The 22,466-nt window shown below is 28.9% G+C and overlaps 3 protein-coding genes and 2 non-coding genes across 6 annotated transcripts; 3 read left to right on the plus strand and 2 right to left on the minus strand.

Annotated features, from left to right (window-relative positions):
- The first annotated feature begins 402 nt into the window (after positions 1-402).
- On the plus strand, positions 403-4,677 carry LOC123292946 (zinc finger protein 782-like). The gene is made up of 7 exons (XM_044873659.1): positions 403-787; positions 1,007-1,147; positions 1,546-1,744; positions 2,557-2,735; positions 3,635-3,761; positions 3,836-4,025; positions 4,584-4,677. The coding sequence occupies exons 1-7, from the start codon at positions 403-405 to the stop codon at positions 4,632-4,634; spliced, it is 1,272 nt and encodes a 423-aa protein (XP_044729594.1). The 3' UTR covers positions 4,635-4,677.
- A 2,370-nt stretch (positions 4,678-7,047) lies between these two features.
- Positions 7,048-13,092, plus strand: LOC123292947 (zinc finger protein 37-like). Its single transcript, XM_044873661.1, has 8 exons — positions 7,048-7,435; positions 8,818-8,867; positions 8,954-9,023; positions 9,263-9,461; positions 10,555-10,778; positions 11,137-11,263; positions 11,343-11,535; positions 12,907-13,092. Exons 1-8 carry the CDS (start codon positions 7,048-7,050, stop codon positions 13,090-13,092), a joined length of 1,437 nt encoding a protein of 478 aa, XP_044729596.1.
- Trnae-uuc lies at positions 11,713-11,784 on the plus strand. Its single transcript has one exon. It is a non-coding gene; the product is annotated as a tRNA-Glu (tRNA).
- Trnae-uuc lies at positions 12,619-12,690 on the minus strand. Its single transcript has one exon. It is a non-coding gene; the product is annotated as a tRNA-Glu (tRNA).
- Positions 13,093-14,157: 1,065 nt separating the features above from the next.
- LOC123294082 (succinate--CoA ligase [ADP-forming] subunit beta, mitochondrial) lies at positions 14,158-21,724 on the minus strand. 2 transcript variants are annotated; one of them, XM_044875155.1, is made up of 5 exons: positions 21,420-21,724; positions 18,893-19,330; positions 18,467-18,731; positions 16,683-17,107; positions 14,158-15,268 (listed from the first exon to the last, which is right to left on the minus strand). In XM_044875155.1, the coding sequence occupies exons 1-5, from the start codon at positions 21,477-21,479 to the stop codon at positions 15,104-15,106; spliced, it is 1,353 nt and encodes a 450-aa protein (XP_044731090.1). In that variant the 5' UTR covers positions 21,480-21,724; the 3' UTR covers positions 14,158-15,103. The 2 variants fall into 2 exon arrangements, with proteins under 2 accessions (XP_044731090.1, XP_044731091.1); XM_044875156.1 differs by having other exon boundaries at positions 18,893-19,304; positions 21,418-21,724.
- Between the last annotated feature and the right edge of the window lie 742 nt (positions 21,725-22,466).

The following is a 22,466-nucleotide window of genomic DNA, read 5'->3' on the forward strand; positions in this document are numbered from 1 at the left end:
TTATTCTCAAGGATAGCAACAAGGCCTAGGTGTCTAGGTGCTAGGTGCTAGTCAACCATTTGCGGTACCCTTACTTCGATTTTTACTATTATTAAATAGTTAAATACACCCTTAGACTCTTTGATCTTATGTGTGTAATGTGTATTAGTGTCAAACGTAGGAAGGTACCCTTTTCAGAAATTAAAAAGTCGATGCGCACGCATACAATATAACTCAAAACGTTCAAACTAATTAATAAATTTGACAGTAAATTGTTTTGTAATTTTTGTTTTCGTTTTTTTGTTTATTATAAGAATTAAATGTTACTAATTTTTAGAAAAAAATTAATTACCAGTTTAATTAAATTAAACTAAGTTGAAAAGTTTTATTCGAAGAAAAGTATGATCTAAAAAATTAAAAAAAATGGATAATTGTTTATCATTATACTGTCGGCTTTGTGCAGAAATTAAATCAAATACCGATTTAATTGATACTGTTAATCATGATTTAGATTTAAAGCGTAAAATATACGATCTATTAGCAATAGAAATATCGGATGATATTGATTTACCAAAATCTATATGTAATGAATGTTCTAATAAAGTAGTTCTGTGCTCAGAATTTAAAGAACAATCACAGAAAGCGCAGACTGCATTGCGTGAAATCTTTTTACTTAATAAAGTTAAAATCGAATTGAGTGTTATCGATGAAAATATTGATCAGAAAGACGATAGTTATAATGATACATATGATGATTTTTCAACAGTTAACGAAAATTCAAATTCTGCTGTTGTTGGCCCCAAAGAAGGTTAAATTTTAGTATTTTTTTCACTATTTTATACTTTATTTAGGATATTTTTAGATTTAAAAGTAATCTGGTGCATTTTACATAATTTTTCATAATTGAGTAAAGACTGTAAAACTTAAGTTTCAAAACTGGTACCAATGATTACGATTTCAAATTTCTAGTGAACTATGAGAGACTTTACTTATAATATATATATTTACAAGATGTATTTTCTTACAGACGTTACAGTTAAAAAAGAAATAAAAATCGAATGTTCCGAAACAGATGTAAGTAAAAAAAGTAATTTAAAGAAAGAGCGAAAACGGTCTTCAAAAGAAAATCGTGCTGTTGTTGTTAAGAAAGAACGTTTGAATCGTGAAGGTAATATCTTTTATAAACATAAACAATAAATTTACATAAATCCGATCTAAAAAAAATAAAAAGTGTTATTTTAGAGAATTCGTATTAGAAAGGGTTTTTCAATTAAAAATTCACAGAAAGTAGTCTCTAAATCATCCCTTTGTATAAAGAAAAATGTTTAAAAAGATAGCAAAAGACAATTTTTTATAATTTAACGAAAAAATGCCATTATTTATAAAAAATCTCTTCTTTCCGAGAAAACAAAACTACCATACACAAAAATTTTTTTGGGCTATCTTATAGTTCTTTTATTTTAATATTTATATTCAGTTAACTGATACCTAAGTTATAAGCAAGGAATTTAAACAATTAACTCTGTTAGTGTAATTTTTATTTATATAAATTTTTTTCTTTTACAGTATCTAAAAATTATCACTGGCAATGTACTGATTGTGATGACACCATTAAATCAGCAAAACATTATCGACGACATTGTGCTGAAGTTCATAACAAATTACCTGAATACGTGTGCTCAATATGCTCAAAACATTATCAACATGAACGATTTGATGCATTTTATAAACATATTTATAGACATTTAAATGAGCATCAATATCGGTATGTATTCAAACAAAAACTAAAAATTTTTAACGGATTATTTTGAATAAAAATGACGCGTGGAGTCATAAATGGTTCACGACACTGTATCGTTATTTATTTTTGTAAATTATTAACCTTAATAGTGGTGGGGTTCATTTTGCTATCTGATAAGTTATAAAATAGTGTCCCAAAGGCCAAAATGATCATTTACGGAGAATATAATACGGCCGTTGAGTGGGTTTTCATGGGCGCTTGTTTCCACGAAATGACTAATGATTTTCGACGTGAAAACTGGAAAACTTTATGACATCTTATTTTCAAACTACAGTCTTAAACATTTGATTTAAGTGCTGTGCAATACCAAAATATTGTTTAAAAGGAAGTTACATCGATTAAAAATCATGAAATTTTACGATAATTCTTATAAAAGACAAATATTATCCACTCTACTAGACATCTGTTACTTGAATTTTCCCTGAAGATATGATAATTTAAAGTTAAATATCGGTTCTTGTTTATGATTTTCGGATTTTGCAGAAAAAACACTTTGAAAACCATTGGTCGTTTTCGTGGACCTCAATCGGCCAGACCCACGAACCCATTCAGCGGCCATACTAATACTATTATATTAGCACGACCGCTGATTCTCCATGTATGGGGTTGTGGGTTATTAATTAGACTGGTAAATCGATTAATAAATTCTGTATTATACGTGAGTGATCATTCTTTGATTCTGTATTGAATTTTACATATTAAATATAAGTATTAAAGTTATTTATCAAAGATAAATGTTAAACAAAAAGAATTTTTTGTGGAAAACTTTCATATAGACCAGAAGTAAAACATATATGTCCTCAATGTGGAAAATTATTCAAGAGTGCATCAAATTTACGACGACATTCCATGTTACATTTACCAAAAGAAAATCGTGAATTATTTACATGTTTGACATGTGACAAAAAATTTCCAACGAAATCGTCTTTAAAATATCACACGACTATTCATACAGGTAATTTTTAATTTTTTTTATGCTTAAAATCTAAGCAAAGGAAGCAATAGACCTTCTTGACCAGAATTTATTCAATTTTCAACCCAAATACTCTGCATTTAATTCCTTGAAGATTTCATCATCCCTCATAGATGCGCTAAAAATAGGAGAATAATAATAAGAAACAAAAAAAAGTACCTTAATTAGGTCCCTAGCACCTAGACCAAGAGTCCTCTGTGCCTTTTTTGAGAACGACCTGTCATCCGAATACGAGACGTCTTCGGGTAGGAAGCGTTATTAAAAGCGGATGAAGCTAAAGGATTTTGTCGAGACCAGACGCCACGCTTCTCCGACGGAATCTGTCCAAGGATAGATAGATCCAAGGTTTCGGATCCGAACATTATGAATGTAACGCCCCGCAGATTTCTGTAGGTGCAAATAACATGTATAATCATAACTGTTTAATTTAAAACGCCCAGGTCCATTTTATAGTGGTATTCACATCACCTCGAAGAGCGGGATTAATTCGTTGAAGGTTTCTATAGATTCATTCCTCACACATACCCTAAAAAGATGAAAATAATAGTTCAATCTACAAAAACTAAACTCAAAATTCAACTCGCCCTCTGAAATGTATCCTAGTTTATTTTAATTGAAAACAGTTGAGCTGTCATAACTACAATTTTTGACCAAAGTTGAATTTTCTGGTTATCCACAAACCGCAGCCCGGACTATCTTGTTACGGAAATCATGTTACTTCGACGAGTGGGACGTTTATTTCTGACTTGAATTCCACTTCCCATGCAAGCAAGCCTGCTTTTAATTTTCTTTTCTAACCAAAAAGACGGAGTATCCTGATTAGTCTGATTTCATTACCAAATTAAAAAGCCATTTAATTATGATTCTTAATTTTTTTTTAGGTCAACAAGTTTTAATTTACTGTGAACAATGTGGTAAAAGTTTTAAAAATAAATCAAATTTAACGTTGCACATAAAAACACAGCATTCAGAAGAAAAACCTTATCATTGTGAGCAATGTTCGAAACGGTACGTGTATTAAAAACTTTCATCACAGGAAACATTCTTCAGGTTTATAATCAATTCTTTATTTATATTTTTAGATTTAAAAGTATACCAAATTTACACAAGCACTTAAAGGTACATCTGGGATTGAAGCTTAAGTGTAATATTTGTGGTAAACTATTTTCAAATAAATCATCATTAAAGCGACATTCATCCACACATTCTGGTTTATTACCATTCGAGTGTAGTTTTTGTAATAAACGATTTAGATTGCGTCAATTTTTAAAGGTTTGTAATTTCGTGTGATTTTAAATTCCTTTGTGGTCAGTAATTAAACAATTTTTCCACAAACGTTAATACTAGATTACTCTAATAAAATGTTTCTTTTTAAAAATTAATGTTAACTTATGTCCGATATAGTCTAGTGGCTAGGATACTTGGATTTTACGCAAGATTTCGAGTTCAATTCCCGGTAGCGGAATATTATTTATATTATCTGTTCTGTATGAATAGATAAATAGCGAACGAATAATATATTCTGAGAAATGAGTTCAGAAACTGCTTCGAAACTTACGAGATTACCTATTTTAAATATATTTTTCTAAGAATATATCTAGAATGATTAATATAACAGCGAAAGTTTAGTAGACACAAGCAAGTAAACTTTCATTTTGACAAAAGGGGTTTTGATTTTTTTATTTGATTAATAATCGAGAATAAAATCCAAGTCTTCTGGGTGACGTAATACAGTATTTTAGTCACTACACCATACCGAATACCAAACAATCGTTTTTAAAGAATAGACCTCGCAATTTAAAACAACTAATTTCTTCAATTTCTTTTTAGAATCATATTCGACAACATACGAGTGAAACTATTATCATGCCAACTATGTAAATCATCAAATTATTTAAAACCTATGAAATCAAGACGCGATATATTTAATGGCGTCTTTACAGATTCATCGAGTTCAAAAATAAAAATTATTTTAGTACATTTCCATCAGATTTATGTGTAAATAACGAAACTATATATACTTATGTGAGAAAATCTAATTTTAAAATAAATTAAAATTTATCAGAGGAAAGTCGAAACGTATTAAAATTAATATAAATATAAATAAAAAATTTTCATGTTTAATAATTACTGTTTTCATTTTTAATTTCAACATAAACTCTGTGTCACAAAAAACGTACATTATAGTATACAGAATGTTCGATTTACATTTAGGCATACAAATATCAAGAGTATAACAGAATACATGCGTTAAACAATGCATCTAAGTAAGAGGTATTATAGGTATTGAAATATATGAAATTGCAAAAGTGACTTGTATCGTGGCTTATCTGTTGTAGTTTATCTATTCAACTAAGAAACTCCCACTCTCCAAGCGTCTTACAATTATCTCAACTCACATCGAAGCTTCAGCACATGTATATAATACCTCTCACTTAGATGCATTGTTTAACGCATGTATTCTGTCATACTCGTGATATTTATATGCTTAGATGTAAATCGAACATTCTGTATATACTCTATGTAAAGCTATGTGTTTTCTTTTTGACACAGAGATACATTATTATTAGATCACAAATTCAAACAAATATTTTTACAAAGGATATAGAAAGATATTCGTGTTTGTCTTATACCCAGCCTGTGCAAGGGTAAGAGTGGCGAACTTTTATGTATCAACTCAAAACTCTTTAGTTACCACCAAAACAAATACATTTTGCGCAGTCTCAGTTAATTAAAATTAAAATAATATAAGTGTGACTTCTGTTGTTACAGATTAAATGACAAATAACGTATAAGCGAGCTTTTGATGTTGTTCATCTCTGAAAATAATAACTCGCAGGCATAGGTAGATGAAATATGGTTAAAACAGCACGAGCCAACGTTCGTACTTCATAGTGTACTTTTTTATTGGTGGCGTGCCCAAAATATTGAATCACGTGCCATTGGTTCATCATTCCTGTACTAAATTGAAGTGTTATGTACTATTATTAAAATTATTAGTATACTTAAACATTATGAAATTTGTACTAATCTTGAGCTGAAATTGTAACGAATCCAAAGAGTTCGTGAAAAATATTACATACAAAAGTTTGCTCTTCTTGTTATATTTACACGCATTTTTTATATTACCCGAACTGGAGAACCCAATTCTCCGATTTAGCTTATTTTCGATCACAAACTCTACACTATCTTTAATCGTTTTTGAGATCGTGCTCATGATCAGACAAACGAACAAACGGAAATGGACTAATTAAATGATTTTATAAGTACTTATATCAAAATGTTGTGTTTACCATAAATTTTTTTGAATGTTACATACTTTAGATTAAAGTTAATATACTCCTGTTTTATTTAATAAATACAAGGTATAAAAATTGATTATGGGTAATATGGACTGGTTTATCCTGAATTTGCAATTTTAATCATAACAGTTTAAAACAAACAAAAAATTAAATTAGGAAAATTACATTCAACTGTTTCACATATTCTGAATATCTAAAAATAAGCGACCATATTCCGCTAAAAATATTTTAAATAAATCAATCATCAATGTCTTCTTAAAAATTTGACTATAATAGACTATAAACCAATAAGAAGATCTCGTTCGAGAAAAAGACAGCCTGACGCGCAGTATAAAGTACGCAACGACAGATAGGCGCAGTAAATTCAGCCACTGGCGCTTATAGCTCGGCATAGGAGGTTTCATTTCCTTATTATATATGTTCTAGTTACTATAGATGCATTTCAAGATCATAAGGTATGATGTATGAGATCTTGGACTAGGTTCTTAATATAGAAATGGTTTGTCTCCAAGTGCCCTATTAACGATATTTTTTAATCTAAAGAATATTAAGAACCATTTATCGTAATTTTTCGTAATTCAATCCATCTTAGGCCTATGATTAGCACAAATAAACATATATTCAAATCTAAAAAGTCTTTTAAATATATCGTATTGTAAGCTAATAAAAAATCTACGAAAAATATGAAGATTATATACTCATTGTCAGTAATTTTATGTGTAGATTAGTGTTAAACGTGGGAAAACACCATTTTGGGAAATTAAAAAGTTGATGCGCACGCATATGATATAACTCAAAATTGATAGTTTATGGTTTTGAGTTTTGCTTTTGACAGTCAATTGTTTTTATAACTTTTGTTTTCCTTTTTTTGTTTATTACAAAAATTAAATCTTAATGATTGTTAGAAGAAAATTAATTACCAAAATAAGTTAATTAAACTAAGTTGAATAGTTTTATTGAAAGAAAAGTATGTTCTAAAAAAATTAATAAAAATGGATAATTGTTTATCATTATACTGTCGGCTTTGTGCAGAAATAAAATCAAATGCCGATTTAATTGATACTGTTAATGATGATTTAGATTTAAAGTGTAAAATATACGATCTATTAGCAATCGAAATATCGGATGATATTGATTTACCAAAAACTATATGTAATGAATGTTTTAATAAAATAGTTCTGTGCTCAGAATTTAAAGAACAATCACAGAAAGCGCAGACTACATTACGTGAAATTTTTATACTTAATAATAAAGTTAAAATTGAATTAAGTGTTATCGAAGAAAATATTGGACAGGAAGACAATAATTATAATGATTCAAATGATGATTCTTCTTCAGTTGATGAAAATCCAAATTCTGGTTGTGATGACACAAAAGAAGGTCAATTTATATACTGTTTTTATAATATTGCTTGTGTACGATAAGGCTATTCGTATATACATATATACACAAGCGGATCTCTAGTGTGAATACTTTTTAGAATAAATTATCTGAAAAGCTGGTATTTATCATTACGAGTTGGTTGGATTGAGTTTGTCGACTATAGAGGAATTAGTTGGGTTCTGAAGTTTTTCGCCCTTGTGTTGAAAAATAGGACACTATTACAGAAAACGGAAATATTATATTTACGCTAGAGACCCGCTTTTGCACGAATAGCTCCACCTAACAGTTATTTTATCGTATCGCATATCTTACCAAGAATGCATTTTTTTTAGTTAACAATTTACTAAATATAAATTTTTTTATTTTAAATATTTTTCTTCCTTTGACTTATATATTTAGAGTACTATAATTACTACATCTGTGATTTAGAGACATTTAATTACGAAAATTCCAGCATTATTGGATTTTAATGCTAAGAAAGACTCTATCTAGTGATAGAAAAAAGAACTATTGCCAGGGCGCCAAATATAGCACAACTGCAGCACATTAAAATTTATAATAAAGCATATATCTCCTCTCTCTTTAATCATTGAAATAATCAGCTGATTGTAACGAGAATGGTTTACATTTTGATACTCGTGGCGCTGACATCTTCAGCGTTAAAATCCAATACAGAACTAATTTGATATGAATCATAATTTTGAGCTATTGTCTGATAAAAGCCCATAATCCGATTATAATTTGTTACAAAAATATCAAAATTATAATAAGGAATATTCATGTATTTTTTAATTCATTGTTTACACCGTCATAACAAGGTAAAAAATATAAATACTGCTTAAAAATGCCGTATATAAATGAAAAAATATTTAAAATACATTATAATTTTGAGATATTTAAGAGTTTTTTGATGCTCTCTATTGATGACGTATAAGTACGTGCTCTGTCAATTTTTAACAGTTCAATGTATAATTTACACTTTAAAAAAATGAATTTACACTCGTTATTATTAAGTTTTCTAATAAAAAGCCGGAGAATAGTATAATTTAATGAAATACCATATAAAATGTAAGTAATTAATATCATACAGTATGTCAACAAATTTGACAAGCTCGTACTTTGATGTCACGTCCGTATAAAAATTCGAATTTTCGTTTTAGAAATTTTTAAATGTCCTCACTGAATTTGTACTTTTATTAATTAATTTTAAGTAATTAAAAATATATTAATTACTAAAATAATGGTTTAGTTGAAATGTCCAGTCATTAAAGTTACGGAAGAAAAATATTTAAACCAAATTTAAATAATAGCTCTTTTGAAGAAGATAATTTAACGTTAAGCTCCGAAATGGTATTTTTATGAAATTAATTTTATTACAGATCTTGCAGTTGTTAAAAATGAAATAAAAGTTGAATATTCTGAAATAAATGTAAGTAAAACAAGTAAGGCCTTATTCTCCTTTTTCATAATTTTATTATATGCATATTCTTATTTAGAATTTTGTTACTTTTATAGAATGAGCGATGCAGGTCATCTAGAGATAATCGCAGTGATGATGTTAAGAAAAAACGTTGGAATCGTGAAGGTATTATATAATCTATCTCGTATATCACAAACAATAATTTTAGATAAATCAGCAAGAAATATTTTCGTCTTGAGATTATTTAGAATCAAAATAATTTTAAGTATGTCAATTTAAATTGGAACCCTAATAAATTTCTAGAGCAGTAAAAACTACACAAATAAAATTAAAAATCCGTTCGAAATGTTTACAGACTTAATTTACATTATTTTTATTCATCATCAAAATTTTACTTTTTATAGTATGGAAAAATTATAATTGGCGATGTAATGATTGTGATGAAACCATTAAATCATCAAAACATTTTCGTCAACATTGTGCTGAAGTTCATAACAAATTACCCGAATACGTGTGCTCAATATGTTCTAAAGTTTATCAACATAAACAATTTGGTGCATTTTATAAACATATTTATAAACATTTCAACGAGTATCAATATCGGTATGTATTCACACGAAACTGAAATTTTTTTTTTTGTCATTCAAATATAGACTCAGAAATTTCATATCATTGAACATTATACGTCCTTAACTTAAAAGAAATAATAATTTTGCATGCAAAATTGAAATGCAATTAAATTTTACATTAAATTTGATGGTCAATCAGGGACGGATCTAGTTATGGGCTTTTTGGGCTGTAACCCAGGGCCCCGTGGATACAAAAGATTCTCAATCTAAAATAAATAAAAAATCTATCATAAGGTTGGCAAATTTATTTTGCAATTTTGCAAAATTTCGTATAATTGCTGTTTGTATATGCAACCACTAAGTTATATTAAAAATAAATAAAAATTTTATTTTCCTAAAAAATAGTTTATTGACAAAATGGCAATTGGTAGAGTTATTATCCCCCCCCCCCCCTGTGTTCAATACACCATAATTCTACTCCTTGCCATTTTTCTTCCCGATAAATTATTAAAGAGTGACACAAAAATGATCCCTCGCAGATAATACGATTGTTATTTATTGAGAATATTTATAGCAGAAAGGTTATTCATATTTTTTTTTGTTTAAGATGGTTTGTTACCCAAATCACTTAGTCAAATCAGCAATCATATTGTAATTGATAATAACACAATTAAATTTTTTATTCATCGAATTTAATACGCATTAATAATTGAAAATCGTAAAATCATTTCTAAAAACTGAAAAATTTGTCGAGGTTTTTTTTAAATTTTGTAATTTTCACTTGTTTCTATGGATTCATTTAAGTATGATCTTTTCAATAAATATGAAAAAATATGGGGTCAAGTTTAAGTGATTTGGGTAAGAAGCTTAATTTTTTTAATTGCTAGCAATAATGCAAAATAAAGTTCGTACGTCTGTCTTGTCTTCTACATATTCATTCATTTCAAATAGACATGGTTTCTACATTTTCTTAAGCAACTTGCATCAGTGGTACATTAGATCAAAAAACCTTTATAGGCTTTTCCGCATGAAACTTATCTTTGAGTGATTATTTTTGGACATTCTGTATAGTGATATTACAAAAATAAAATTTATAGTTGCGATATTTGTGGAAAACTTTCATATAGACCAGATATACATGATCAACATGTACGAACGCATTCATCAGAATCATCAGAAGTGAAACATATATGTGCACAATGCGGAAAATTATTCAAGACTGCTCAATATTTACGAAGACATTCAATATTACATTTACCAAAAGAAAATCGTACATTATTCACATGTCCGACATGTAACAAACAATTTCAAACAATATCGGCATTAAAATATCACACAACTATTCATACAGGTAATTTTTTTTAAATTCTCTTAAGTGTTAGCAATGAGTCTTAGTTTTCTCACCCAAATGTTATGCTTCTTGTAGATTTCTATAAATTTTTATTATCTCTTAGATTTATGGTATCTCCAAGTTGTTAAGATGATAGTTTAAAATTCAGGATAAAAATCCAACTTTACCTGTCTTTTTATGGCATTTAATTATATGCTCTAAGATAATGATTACATCCTCCTCTCCCTTTCATAGTTCAGGTCTTTTCTCTCTTCAAGAGAGGTCAGCATAGTATTTTGGAATCGTGAATTTTAAGAAAATTACTTTTTTGGCCCATATTAATCTCTGGTCTTTTAATTATGCTTTTTAATTTTTCTAGGACAACGAGTTTTAATTTACTGTGAACAATGTGGTAAAAGTTTTACAACAAAATCGAATTTAGCATTGCACATAAAAACACAACATTCAGAAGAAAGACCTTATCATTGTGAACAATGTCCAAAACGGTACGTGTATTATAAACTTTCACTACAGGAAACATTCTTCAGGTTTTAACTTAGTTTTTTTTTTTATTTATATTTTTAGATTTAAAAGTATACCAAATTTACATACGCATTTAAAGGTGCATCTAGGTTTAAAAAAGCATAAATGTAATGTATGTGGGAAACTGTTTGCAACAAAACCTTCATTAAAGCGACATTCATCCACACATTCTGGCGTATTACCATTCGAATGTAGTTTTTGTAATAAACGATTTAGAATTGCACAATTTTTAAAGGTTTGTATAATTTCTAAATTTCGATGTTGTTAATGATGTTCGAATATAATGAATTTAAAACATCCTCAAAACTGCTTTCAATACACATGAATCAATATGGTTTACTAAGAAAATACTAAATTAAATTAAACTATGAAAACAATAATGTTATTAAAAAAATGATGCATTAAATCAATATCCGATATGGTCTAGTGGCTAGGATACCTGGCTTTCACCCAGGAGGCTCGGGTTCGATTCCCGGTATCGGAATGTAAGTTTTTTTAAATAACATTCCTGTATAATTATTTTTAACCCCCGAACCAAAAAGGGGTGTTATAACTTTGACCGCTATGTGTTGTCTGTCTGGATCATCGTAACACCTAAACGAATGAACCGATTTTGATTTTTTTGTTTCATTTGAAAGTTAATTTAATGGAAAGTGTTCTTAGATACGTTTGAAATGCGAGTTTAGGGTTCAGTACCCGAAAAATTTTTCGGGAGTTTTTTAAATTTGGTTAATTTCACTTCTATTTCAGTGTTAACGAAAATTTTTATAGTTAAGATAGTTTGTCTATAAACCAACTTTTCTTAAGATTTTAATGAAATTAAAATATAGTGTTAATTTAGGTTAATTTTATACTTTTTCAATCGATTGTGAAGCGTGATATTTATAATTAAAGTGCACATAATTACCATTCAACGGGCCGATAAAATATAAAAAAAGACAAGGCTTCGTGTACATTTTTAGAAATTTTGAAAAATATTAATATTTAATGAAACAAAGAATTAGGAAATTATAAATGAAAATAATTTTTTTATCGATTTATTGAAAAAGTAGGCAAACAAAAAAACAACTTTATAAATGCAGTCGTGTGTGTATTATATGTACCTTAAGAATATGTTCCGTTCGTTAATTTTACACATTGATTTTGTAGTTTATTTATATCAGGAGAACATAACAAACAAATTTTTGTTATCAATTGAAGAAATTAGTCAGTCAGTCGGTTTCACTTAAAAAAATCAATAATTTTATGATATTTTTCGTATTTTTATATCAGGAGAACATAATATATTTTTAATACTGACTTCAAAGAAAAAAATTTATTCCGATACCGGGAATCGAACCCGAGCCTCCTGGGTGAAAGCCAGGTATCCTAGCCACTAGACCATATCGGATTGATTAATTCAATAGTTTTAAATAAGCACACCCCTCTTCATCTTAAACAGTGATTACCTTTTGTTTCGGACAGTTTTTGAAAAACTAATAGCTAAAATGAATAACAAATATCTGGTATCTTTGTCCAACTTATTACTGTCTGCCCAAAACAATAATGAATCGTAATTGAAATGAAAAGGTCTACATAATAAAAATTCTTTTTTGTTTGTTTTTAGATACATGTTCGACAACATACAGGTGAAAGGCCATTCTCCTGTCAACAATGTAATCATCATTTTGCAAATTCATCAAATTATATCAAACATATGAAAGCAAGACACGGTGTTTTTAGTGTGGCTAAAGATCCGGTTAATTGTAATGCCAAGTATTTAAAAACTATAACAACTGAAGCAACTACGTGATAATTATTATTTAAATATTTACAATAAATATTATTGTTTTTTTGTTGAAAACTGTTTTATAATTTACGAATTAAAAGATGTACTACCATTATTTATTTTTATCCTGTTATCCATAAATTCCGTCGTCACAAAATCTTTGTAAATTAGATGACTTGCTACAGTGTGTTACAACAGCAGAGCATCAGATTGGATAATTAAATAAATAAAAAAAGAGCTCGTTTTTAATTAGTTTCTTGTTAATTAAATAAATAATCATTGTGTTAGGAGAATATGATGTGAACTAAATTTATAAAATGTTAGAATTATTATTGAAATAAAAAACATACATTTTTGAATATTTGATTAGGAGAACATGAGCAAACAAATTTTTAAAAATATTTTATTTTTCTCAAAATTTGCTTAGTATGGGTGAATACCTACCTAGTGAATAGAATTCAGTATTTATGTTACTCGATTCGAATTAATATTTATTATTCCAATAAATATAAACATAAACAACGAGTTAGAATGTTAGTACACACATTTTGAATCGAGTAATGTAAACAAGGAAGTAGACCATTTGACTATGTTCGATTTAAAGTGACTAGGATATAGTTGAGATGGGTGGATCTTTTGTCAGAACAATGCCAGTGGAACTGGATTGAGCTCTTTATTATTTGAGACATAGAATGTTTGGATCCGAAACGCATTGATTCTGGAAGAAACTTTCTAAGATAGGCTGTGGACTGTTCGTTGGTTTAAGTGGGAAGGACCCGTTTTTAGTACCCCTGTTGTTATTATCATTATTATTACATAAGAAGCGAATTTCGTAATAAAACGATTGAAACTAACTGCTGAAACAATAAAACTTCTATTTAAATTAAATGTCACTTCAAAAAAAATTAAATTTAAAAAAGTTAACGGACCCGTGGAAGCTGGATTACTTCATATTGAGGTGTTATATTCATTTTGTTCACAGAAACTCGTTTTGTAATTTTTTCGAACTGCATCTTAACTGGAAATAAGGATTATAAGGATCGCAAGGATATGAAGATCAAGGTTCGTTTTAAAGATTGTACAAAAATATTTTTGTTTAATATAAAGTTTTAATAATTTAATAACTGTACAAGTCAATTGTACAATAATACATTGAAAATTGTTAGTTAACAATATAGATGAGAGCCGATCATAGTTTTTCTATGTTTAATTATCTAGGGAACTTTAAAATTTTTGTGTTTTCAATTACGAGAGACACATAATTGGTTACAGGGTGTAAGGAAATAGTGACGTTAACAATTTACATATCCTAAGCTATGCTGAAATTAAGTCCTGAACACTCAGCTTATAATTTTAACTAATGAAAATTAAGACGAATTTCATTACGATTTTAATGATTTTTAATGTTACTTTGATTTGTTAGCAAATTCTCTCACTTTCAAGTGGTCAACTTTGAATTTACCATGAAACCAGTCGATAATGTTTTGAGAGCTCAATTTATTCTCATTTTGGAGGTCAATTTCTGAGGGCAGTGTTGGAAAATAAAATCAGATCGGTAACTCATAATTATCCTATCAATAGGGGGGAAAACAATAATTTAATGATATATGTTGTAACGCCACATTTTGAATAGAACAATTTTCAATTATAAATATAACTTTCTCGATAAAAATATTAAGAAATTTTCGATTAAAACTTTCTATTTTATTACATAGATAAAATACAAAATTTTTATAGAAAAAGTCTCTTCTCTTTAAAATTTTTAACTTAAATTTTAAAATTAGTACAATTTTTTTACCTGTATATAGGCAGATTAAACAATAAAGGTATCGTTTTTAATTTAACAGTTAATTATAAATTAATAAATTATATCCATCAAAACGACTTGTGTGAACCATATATTAATCCTTTTTTTTTCGTAATAATATAATCAATTTATGTATTTTTTTGCATTTTCACTAGGTACACAAATTTTGTTGGAACAATTAATAATTATACACAATAACTTATGTTGAGTACACATTTTTTGTTTTGTTTAAATTGGCATTGTGAAATCAATATCCAATTTTTCAGACTTTGCAAGACTGACAATACTTGCTAATTTGACAACTAAGCGAGCGGCTTCATCTAAATTATCAACTGGTAAAATTTTAAGACCGGCTGATCCTATTAATACTTTTGCTTCATCGACACTTGTACCCTAAAACAAATAAAAGTAAAATGTTTTAATACATTATTTTGATTGAAAAAAAAACTCACGAGCAGCAGAGCTCCACCACTAAAGTTATATGTGTCCCTCATTATAACAGGTGAGCCATCTTTTATGTCGGTATGCAAACATTGAGTAACTTTGAAAAAAAAAACTTGATTTCTGTATATGCGGTATTTTTATTCACTTTATTCCTTTATAATTTATTTTGAGTAGTCTTTGAATACACATCAATCAAGTGGCTGTCTCTATTGGCCAAAACCAAATTTTCTTTTTTCCTACGTTTTCCTTTATCTTTTCGAGCATTTCGGGCGGTATAGCGATGATTTCGACACGAATTCTTGCCTTGATCTCGTTAATGGTCTTAAGTTTTCTGGCGTACACTTCGCTTTTAAAATAACTACACAAAAAGAAATTAACTCCGTAAAGTAGTTCTACGTACGCCAAACTGCTTAGCGCGGTGACGATACACTTCTGGGCTCTGCGCAACGCCCTCTCTGACCACTTCAACCAGTTCATTGGAAAGGACAGAATTTGACACCAAACGACGAATAGTGCTGTCAGACGGTGCCTATTGGCTACGATATATGTATTTCGTCGCATTGTTTCAATGTGAAGCGATTTATGGTAAAAATCGTAAAAATTGTATTGAATTGGCGTTTCAAAAACATGTCTAATCAACTTAATCGGTTGACAAATATGACAGTTATTTAATGTTTACATACCGAGATAAAATATGGCACACCCTGTATATTTCTTATTAATAAAAGAGATGCTTTTTATTAAAATGTGGTTAATGTATTTCCCAGTTTTTGAAAACATGCAATATCTACATAAAAAAGCTATTAGAGGCTGCTGGAAACTTGCGAGGCTTTTCATTAATTATGTAAGGATGATTTTGACGATTTTGGACAACACCTTCCACCATTTAAGGATATATAAGATTTTTCGAACCTTTCCTCCCTCTTCTTACGTGAGATTCTATCACGCTTTTCAGAATAATAAAATGTTGTAAGAAAAGGATCAGTTACACTAAAACTCACTTGAAATATCATTATAAAAGTAAATTTTCAAATAATCTTAAAGTGAGCGAACCAAAAATTTTCAACCGAAATGACACTAGATTTCTTATATTAACTTTCGACTTACAAAATATTACGTAAGAATGTGTTTTAAAGACCCCCCCCCCTCCCATCAAGATAAGGGCATGTAGGGATTTTTTAATCCCCTTCTTGGAGCCCTTGCATAATTGATGAATGACCACTTAACACTCCCCAAAATATCCTTGAGTTTAACCCAACCTAGATATTGATTTTCAATTCTCTAGTTCAATTTAGGGAGACTGTATTGAAGATCAAAGCCATAAAATGTGTTTTAGAGGTAATGAAATGGATTTATAGCTTACCTGTAATCTACAAACAATTGGTAACTTTAAGTTGAGTTCTTTTGCCGCAGCAATAATACCTTCAGCAATAATATCACACCGCATAATACCACCAAATATATTTACAAGGATAGCATGCACATTTTGATCAGCTGTAATGATTTTAAATGCTTCCTTTACAGCTTTAGCTGTAGCACCACCACCAACGTCAAGGAAATTAGCTGGTGAACCACCATGTAATTTAATGATATCCATTGTTGCCATAGCGAGGCCAGCACCATTTACCAAACATCCAATACTGCCATCAAGTGCAATATAATTTAAATTAAATTGACTTGCCGCAACTTCTTTTGCATCTTCTTGCGTTAAATCACGGTATTTCCATATATCGGGTTGACGATACTCGGCATTATCATCAAAACGGAATTTTGCGTCAAGACAGAAGACTAAAAATAAAAAATAAAAAAAAATTATTAGAAAATTTCGACCTTAAAATATTAATATGTTGATATACGACAATCCTTCTAAAGAAGACTATCTACCGATTTTAATTGGAACCTTTTTACAGGTCACTTTATAGATAAAGAATGTTATTCAGATGTAATATTTCGCCATAATTTTGGTTGTTAATTATATGCTATTTATAGTGATTACCGTACGTTAAATAATTTAGGTTAGCTATATTTAGATATATTATTTTTGGTTTGTTTTGGCAACCAAATTTTTTTTTGAACATTACCTATACACGGTGCATTTTTAAGTTGGTTTATGCTTGAAACGAAAACTATTAGTTTCAAAGGCACACATCTTATACCGGCATCGAATTTGATCTAAGTTTTCAGGTTCAATTAAAACCAATCAATTAACATTCGATGAACGCTTTATATTAGAAAGTTGTTCATTATAAATTTTTTTTTTTTTTTTTGAATCATTTCTTTGTAAACCGAATAGATTAGACAGTAATTGATAGCAAAAATCTAGCTTTTTGTGCGTTTGTTCAGTCAATTTGAACAAAAATGTGGTCTTTATAAAAAACAAACATCTTTTATTGGATTTATTTTTTTCGAAGAGTGATTTAGAAAAAATTTTGGGTAAAATTTTTCGGTCCGTTTTTGCCTAAACTGTACGGTTTGCAGAAAAATGTTTCGAACAAAAAATGTTACTTTTTTAATCAATAACAACTTTCTTATTTAGAGTGTTCATCTATCGATTACCAGTTATGGAGTAGAGTGAACTATTCATTGAGCTTGAAAACCTAAATCAAGTTTAATATCCGCGTAAGATATGCGCCTACACACCCAAAATTTTTGCTATATCGATAAAACTTATTTTTGAGTTTCAAGCATATGTTAACTTTAAAAAAACAGCCTGAATATGAAACTCACTGTACGTCATTATCAAATTATATACAAACATTACTATTCATGAAAATAGTAAATATTTATGAGTTTATGCTTTAAAAATAATAAGTTTTAATATTATTTCTTTTCGATTCAGAGCCTAAGTTGATCATTAACTGTACAGACCAAGGCCAAATTTAAAGAAGGGAGATGTTCGTCTTCAAACTAAACAATTTGTGTCTGAATAAAATAATTCACCATGTAGAATGTACAATTAGAAATACGGAAATCCTTTTAATCGAGAATTTTAATGGAGCGCAATTTCGCCTGGTGGTAATAAAAGACTACTGATACATCCAATAAGTATCACTATCAAAGATAATGAAATAATTGTTAAATTCATCAACGAAAATCTCGATTCTCAAATTATCTGAAAATATAGGAGAGAAAATAAACACAACTTACATTTATCTTCGCCCTCGTACGCGTACGGATTTACTTCAATTAAAAGTGCATCAGTTTTAATGAATAATTCGTACATTCTCATAATGTTATCAGCAGTTTGATCTTTGAATTTTGTTAAACCAATGGTCTCGGCTACTTTAACGGCTTGTTCCCGTTTTAATCCTTTGATGATGTCAATTCTTTCATAAATAATTGCTTCAGGATTTTCTTTTGCAACATCTTCAATACTGACACCACCTTGAGAACTAGCAATTATTGCTGGACCCTAAATAAAATTAAAAATATTACAAACAAAAGAAAAAAATTGGTCTTAGATCAATTATTATATTCCCTCTGATCAACTAAACTATCAACGTCTTTCGGAGTACTGTACTTTTAAAATTCGAAATGCTTTATGTTTTGGACAAAAACATATGAAAAACTTACCCCAAAGGATCTGTCCATCATAATAGCTATGTAGTACTCTTTTCTTGGGAATTTCCGTTCGGTAACCATTACTGAGTTACAAATACGACCTGCTTCACCAGTTTGTTTAGTGACTAAAAGTTGTCCAAGCATTTTATCGGCAACTTCAGCAGCCTCTTCTGGTGTTTCAACCATACGAACACCGCCTTTGAAACCATTCTTAAATTTGCCTAAGCCTCTACCGCCAGCAAGTACTTGTGCTTTTAGTACCAAATTATTAGTATTTAAATCAGTTGCGATTTTTTTTGCTTCTTCTTTCGTTTTTGCAATGCCAAAAGGTGGTACTGGAATATTTGCTTCTTTAAGCAATGTATAACTTACATATTCATGTACATTTAAATTCCGTTTTTGTTGATGTTGAATTTGCCAATTAGTTCCTAAAGCAGAACTTCCGATAATCTAAAAAAAAAATATAAATAGGTTGTTATTGTTTTTAGTGTGTAAATTTTGGTTTGCAAAAAGCATTGGGAAATCTGCCAAAAGAATGGAAAATTATTCTGCTTTAGATTTTTAAATCAAGGTATATATATTTTATAAGAGTCACGTACGTGGCTGCGTTTTACCGATAGAGCATGCAGTAAACGATTGGGTGAGCTTCACATTATTTATTTACTCTAAACCAAAGAGCATAGGATAGAGGAGAAGCAGCCCATATGAGCTAATGTAAAATCGTAGTATACGAGTTTCAGCGCCTCTACCGAGTCAGGCTTTCAAACTTAATAGTTAATAGTCACCCCCGCAAAGTAGTTAAACTTAATAGCCATACCCGCAAAGGCCTACAAACTTAATAGTTGATCGCCTCAGACTCCAGATGTCACTTATAATTATACTTCTGCTTCTTGTCTATCCTATAGTCTTTGCTCTAAACCTCCTCTCGTGTGTATGCATAGACATTTTTGCGCTCAATATATCCACACACAAAAAATTATGCAAATTTTTTTAAAATGCTTTGTACTCGTCTTGAAAAGCCCTTTCAAATAAAGCATACATCGATGCCCAATTTTATTTTAAAAAAAGGTACTAACTAGACGAGCGCTCCGACTAACAGGCGAGGAAATCATATTTACAATAACAGGTAACCGCCATTGGCACCGATTTTGTATAAACAAAATAAATCTATTAAATATTTAGGTATACTTATTATTAATATATTTATTTCGAAAAATACAACTTATTGTTCGAGTATAAATAAAAAACCAATCGTTTACAAAATGAGTTTGAAATTTTAATTTTTATTACATATTTTAAATCTATCTTTAAATAAATATGACTTCATTATAAATACGTAATACTAATATAACAAATTATTATTAAAAATAGCGCCTTCGGCAAAACCACACCCGTGGTGAATTTCCGAAAAGGAAATTGGCGTCTTTTTTAGTGTTAATTTATGATAAAAATTGCACCTTAGATTTAACAATTCATGTACATGATGGGTGAAAAATATGCCAATTTTACTAATCTGCTTTCATAAGGTTGAGGACCTATCAGACAATAACTAATACATCAGTGGCGGATTTAAGGGATGGTAAAGGAGCAGTTGTCCACTGGGCTCCCGAAATAAAATAACACAAGGGGACTGGGCTCCCGAAATAAAGCACCAAGTCCATTAACAAAGACTTATTTAAAAAAAAGGGGTCCCCATTTATTCATTTATAGATTTTTCCCACAAAATTGTAAAAATCCACAGAGTTAAAAACTTCTTTCTATTAGCCTATATTTTTATTTTAAATAATACTTTACAAAGAATATTTGTAAAAAATCTTATCAATATTATTTCTATTGTTGGGGATTTAAAATCTGATTGAATTGGGTACATTAGGTACGAATTTCACATGTAGTCGAGCTTTCGTGAATTAAATCAGAAAATTTCTTTTTACCACTTTCCGTCTTAACTCTAGTGGTACATTATTATATAAAGGAAAAGTATTCATTAATGAAATAATTTTATTAATATTGTTTCTATTGTTGGGAATTGAAAAAGCTGTCGTTACACCCAGTATTCATTTAACGTATTTTCCCAAATATTTGAACTGTATTATGTCATAATAATAAAGTACATTGTACCCAGAAACTAAAATTTTCAAGTATATGATACTTAAGATAAATTTTTTATTGAAAATAAAAGTTTAAAACATAGTTTATGTACATTTTTATTAGATTTTGAAAATATAAATTTTTGAATGAAATTAAATTTAACTAAAAGTAACTGTTAAATATTGTAAATATTTTTCAATATAACTACAAAGAAATGAATTTAAGGCAATTTTTAATACATGATTTAAAGTTTTAAGTTAATTATGATAAATTTTTATGTCATAAATTGCATAATTGAAAATGAGGTATTTTTAATTATCTAAATTTGTTCTGAGCGCTGTTCTATGTATCTATTAAAATGACCCTGACGAATGACATCACGTCATTGTCAAGAAGAAATACGAAACAAATAGTACATAAAAAGACTTCATAAATTGGATTTTATACATACTTTTTGACTATTTCTTATAAGATGTTCAGCTAAACTTAATCTTCTTAATAAAGTTGCCATTTTGAACAATAGTCAAAAACTGACAGATCGTTCCACTTTACAAATTAAAAAAAAAATCTATATACGTTGTCTAAACTCTGTGTTATGTATACAGCAAAGTACAGTACACCATTAGAAAACAAAAGTATTTAGGTTTAGTTACAGTACTGTACTGTATTATTATTATACACCACGGCCACTTCGTATGAACAGCGGTGTGTTCGAACTAAACGATTATTTTTTTTAAATTTACGTTCCAACATTAATTTTTTTTAAATATTCATATTTTTTTGTCATCTAAAATAATACATATTTTTTTAAATATGTAAAATAATTTGTGTTAATGAAAACTGTTGAAATTTGAACTGTTGTTTTGTTTCTGTTGTTATCTCGGTTTTTTTATAAACAAATATTTAATTTAAATAAAAAAGTATTAAAACATCTTTCTTTGGTCAATGCCAATCACTTACTATCCATAGTTAATATTCTTAGTTATTCTTATTACTCATTCATATTTTTGATTAATTCTTCTTGATTAAAATTTTTTTACTTCCTAATAATACAGGATGTCCCCATCTAAAATGACACAGATTTTTTTCATGAAGGTAAATGGAAAAGTGTACGATTTTTTTTGTACTATTATTAAGTAGATATTTTCAAGTTCCTGTTATCCTATTCAAATTCGGATTTAGAACTGATTTGGAGGGGGGAATGAACTAGTTATAACTCATGAACTTATTTCATGGTAATATAAAATTTCAGTGGACCACGCCCTCGCTTGATTCTTTTGTTCTGAACAGAAACTTTGGTCTCGAGTCTTTTTATTTTAGCTTAATCATCACTTTATTGTACTGAATATGCCCATGTACGCGTTGCCCCTTATATATTAAGATTTTGTTAGTTTATTGATGCCATCTAAGATGGTATCACAGTATGACGTCATCAATTTACATCTATCATTATAAATTGATGTAATCTTACAGTTATACCATCTTAGATGGCATCAAT

This window comes from Chrysoperla carnea, chromosome 2, assembly GCF_905475395.1.
Source record: "Chrysoperla carnea chromosome 2, inChrCarn1.1, whole genome shotgun sequence".
Classification (NCBI taxonomy): domain Eukaryota; kingdom Metazoa; phylum Arthropoda; class Insecta; order Neuroptera; family Chrysopidae; genus Chrysoperla; species Chrysoperla carnea.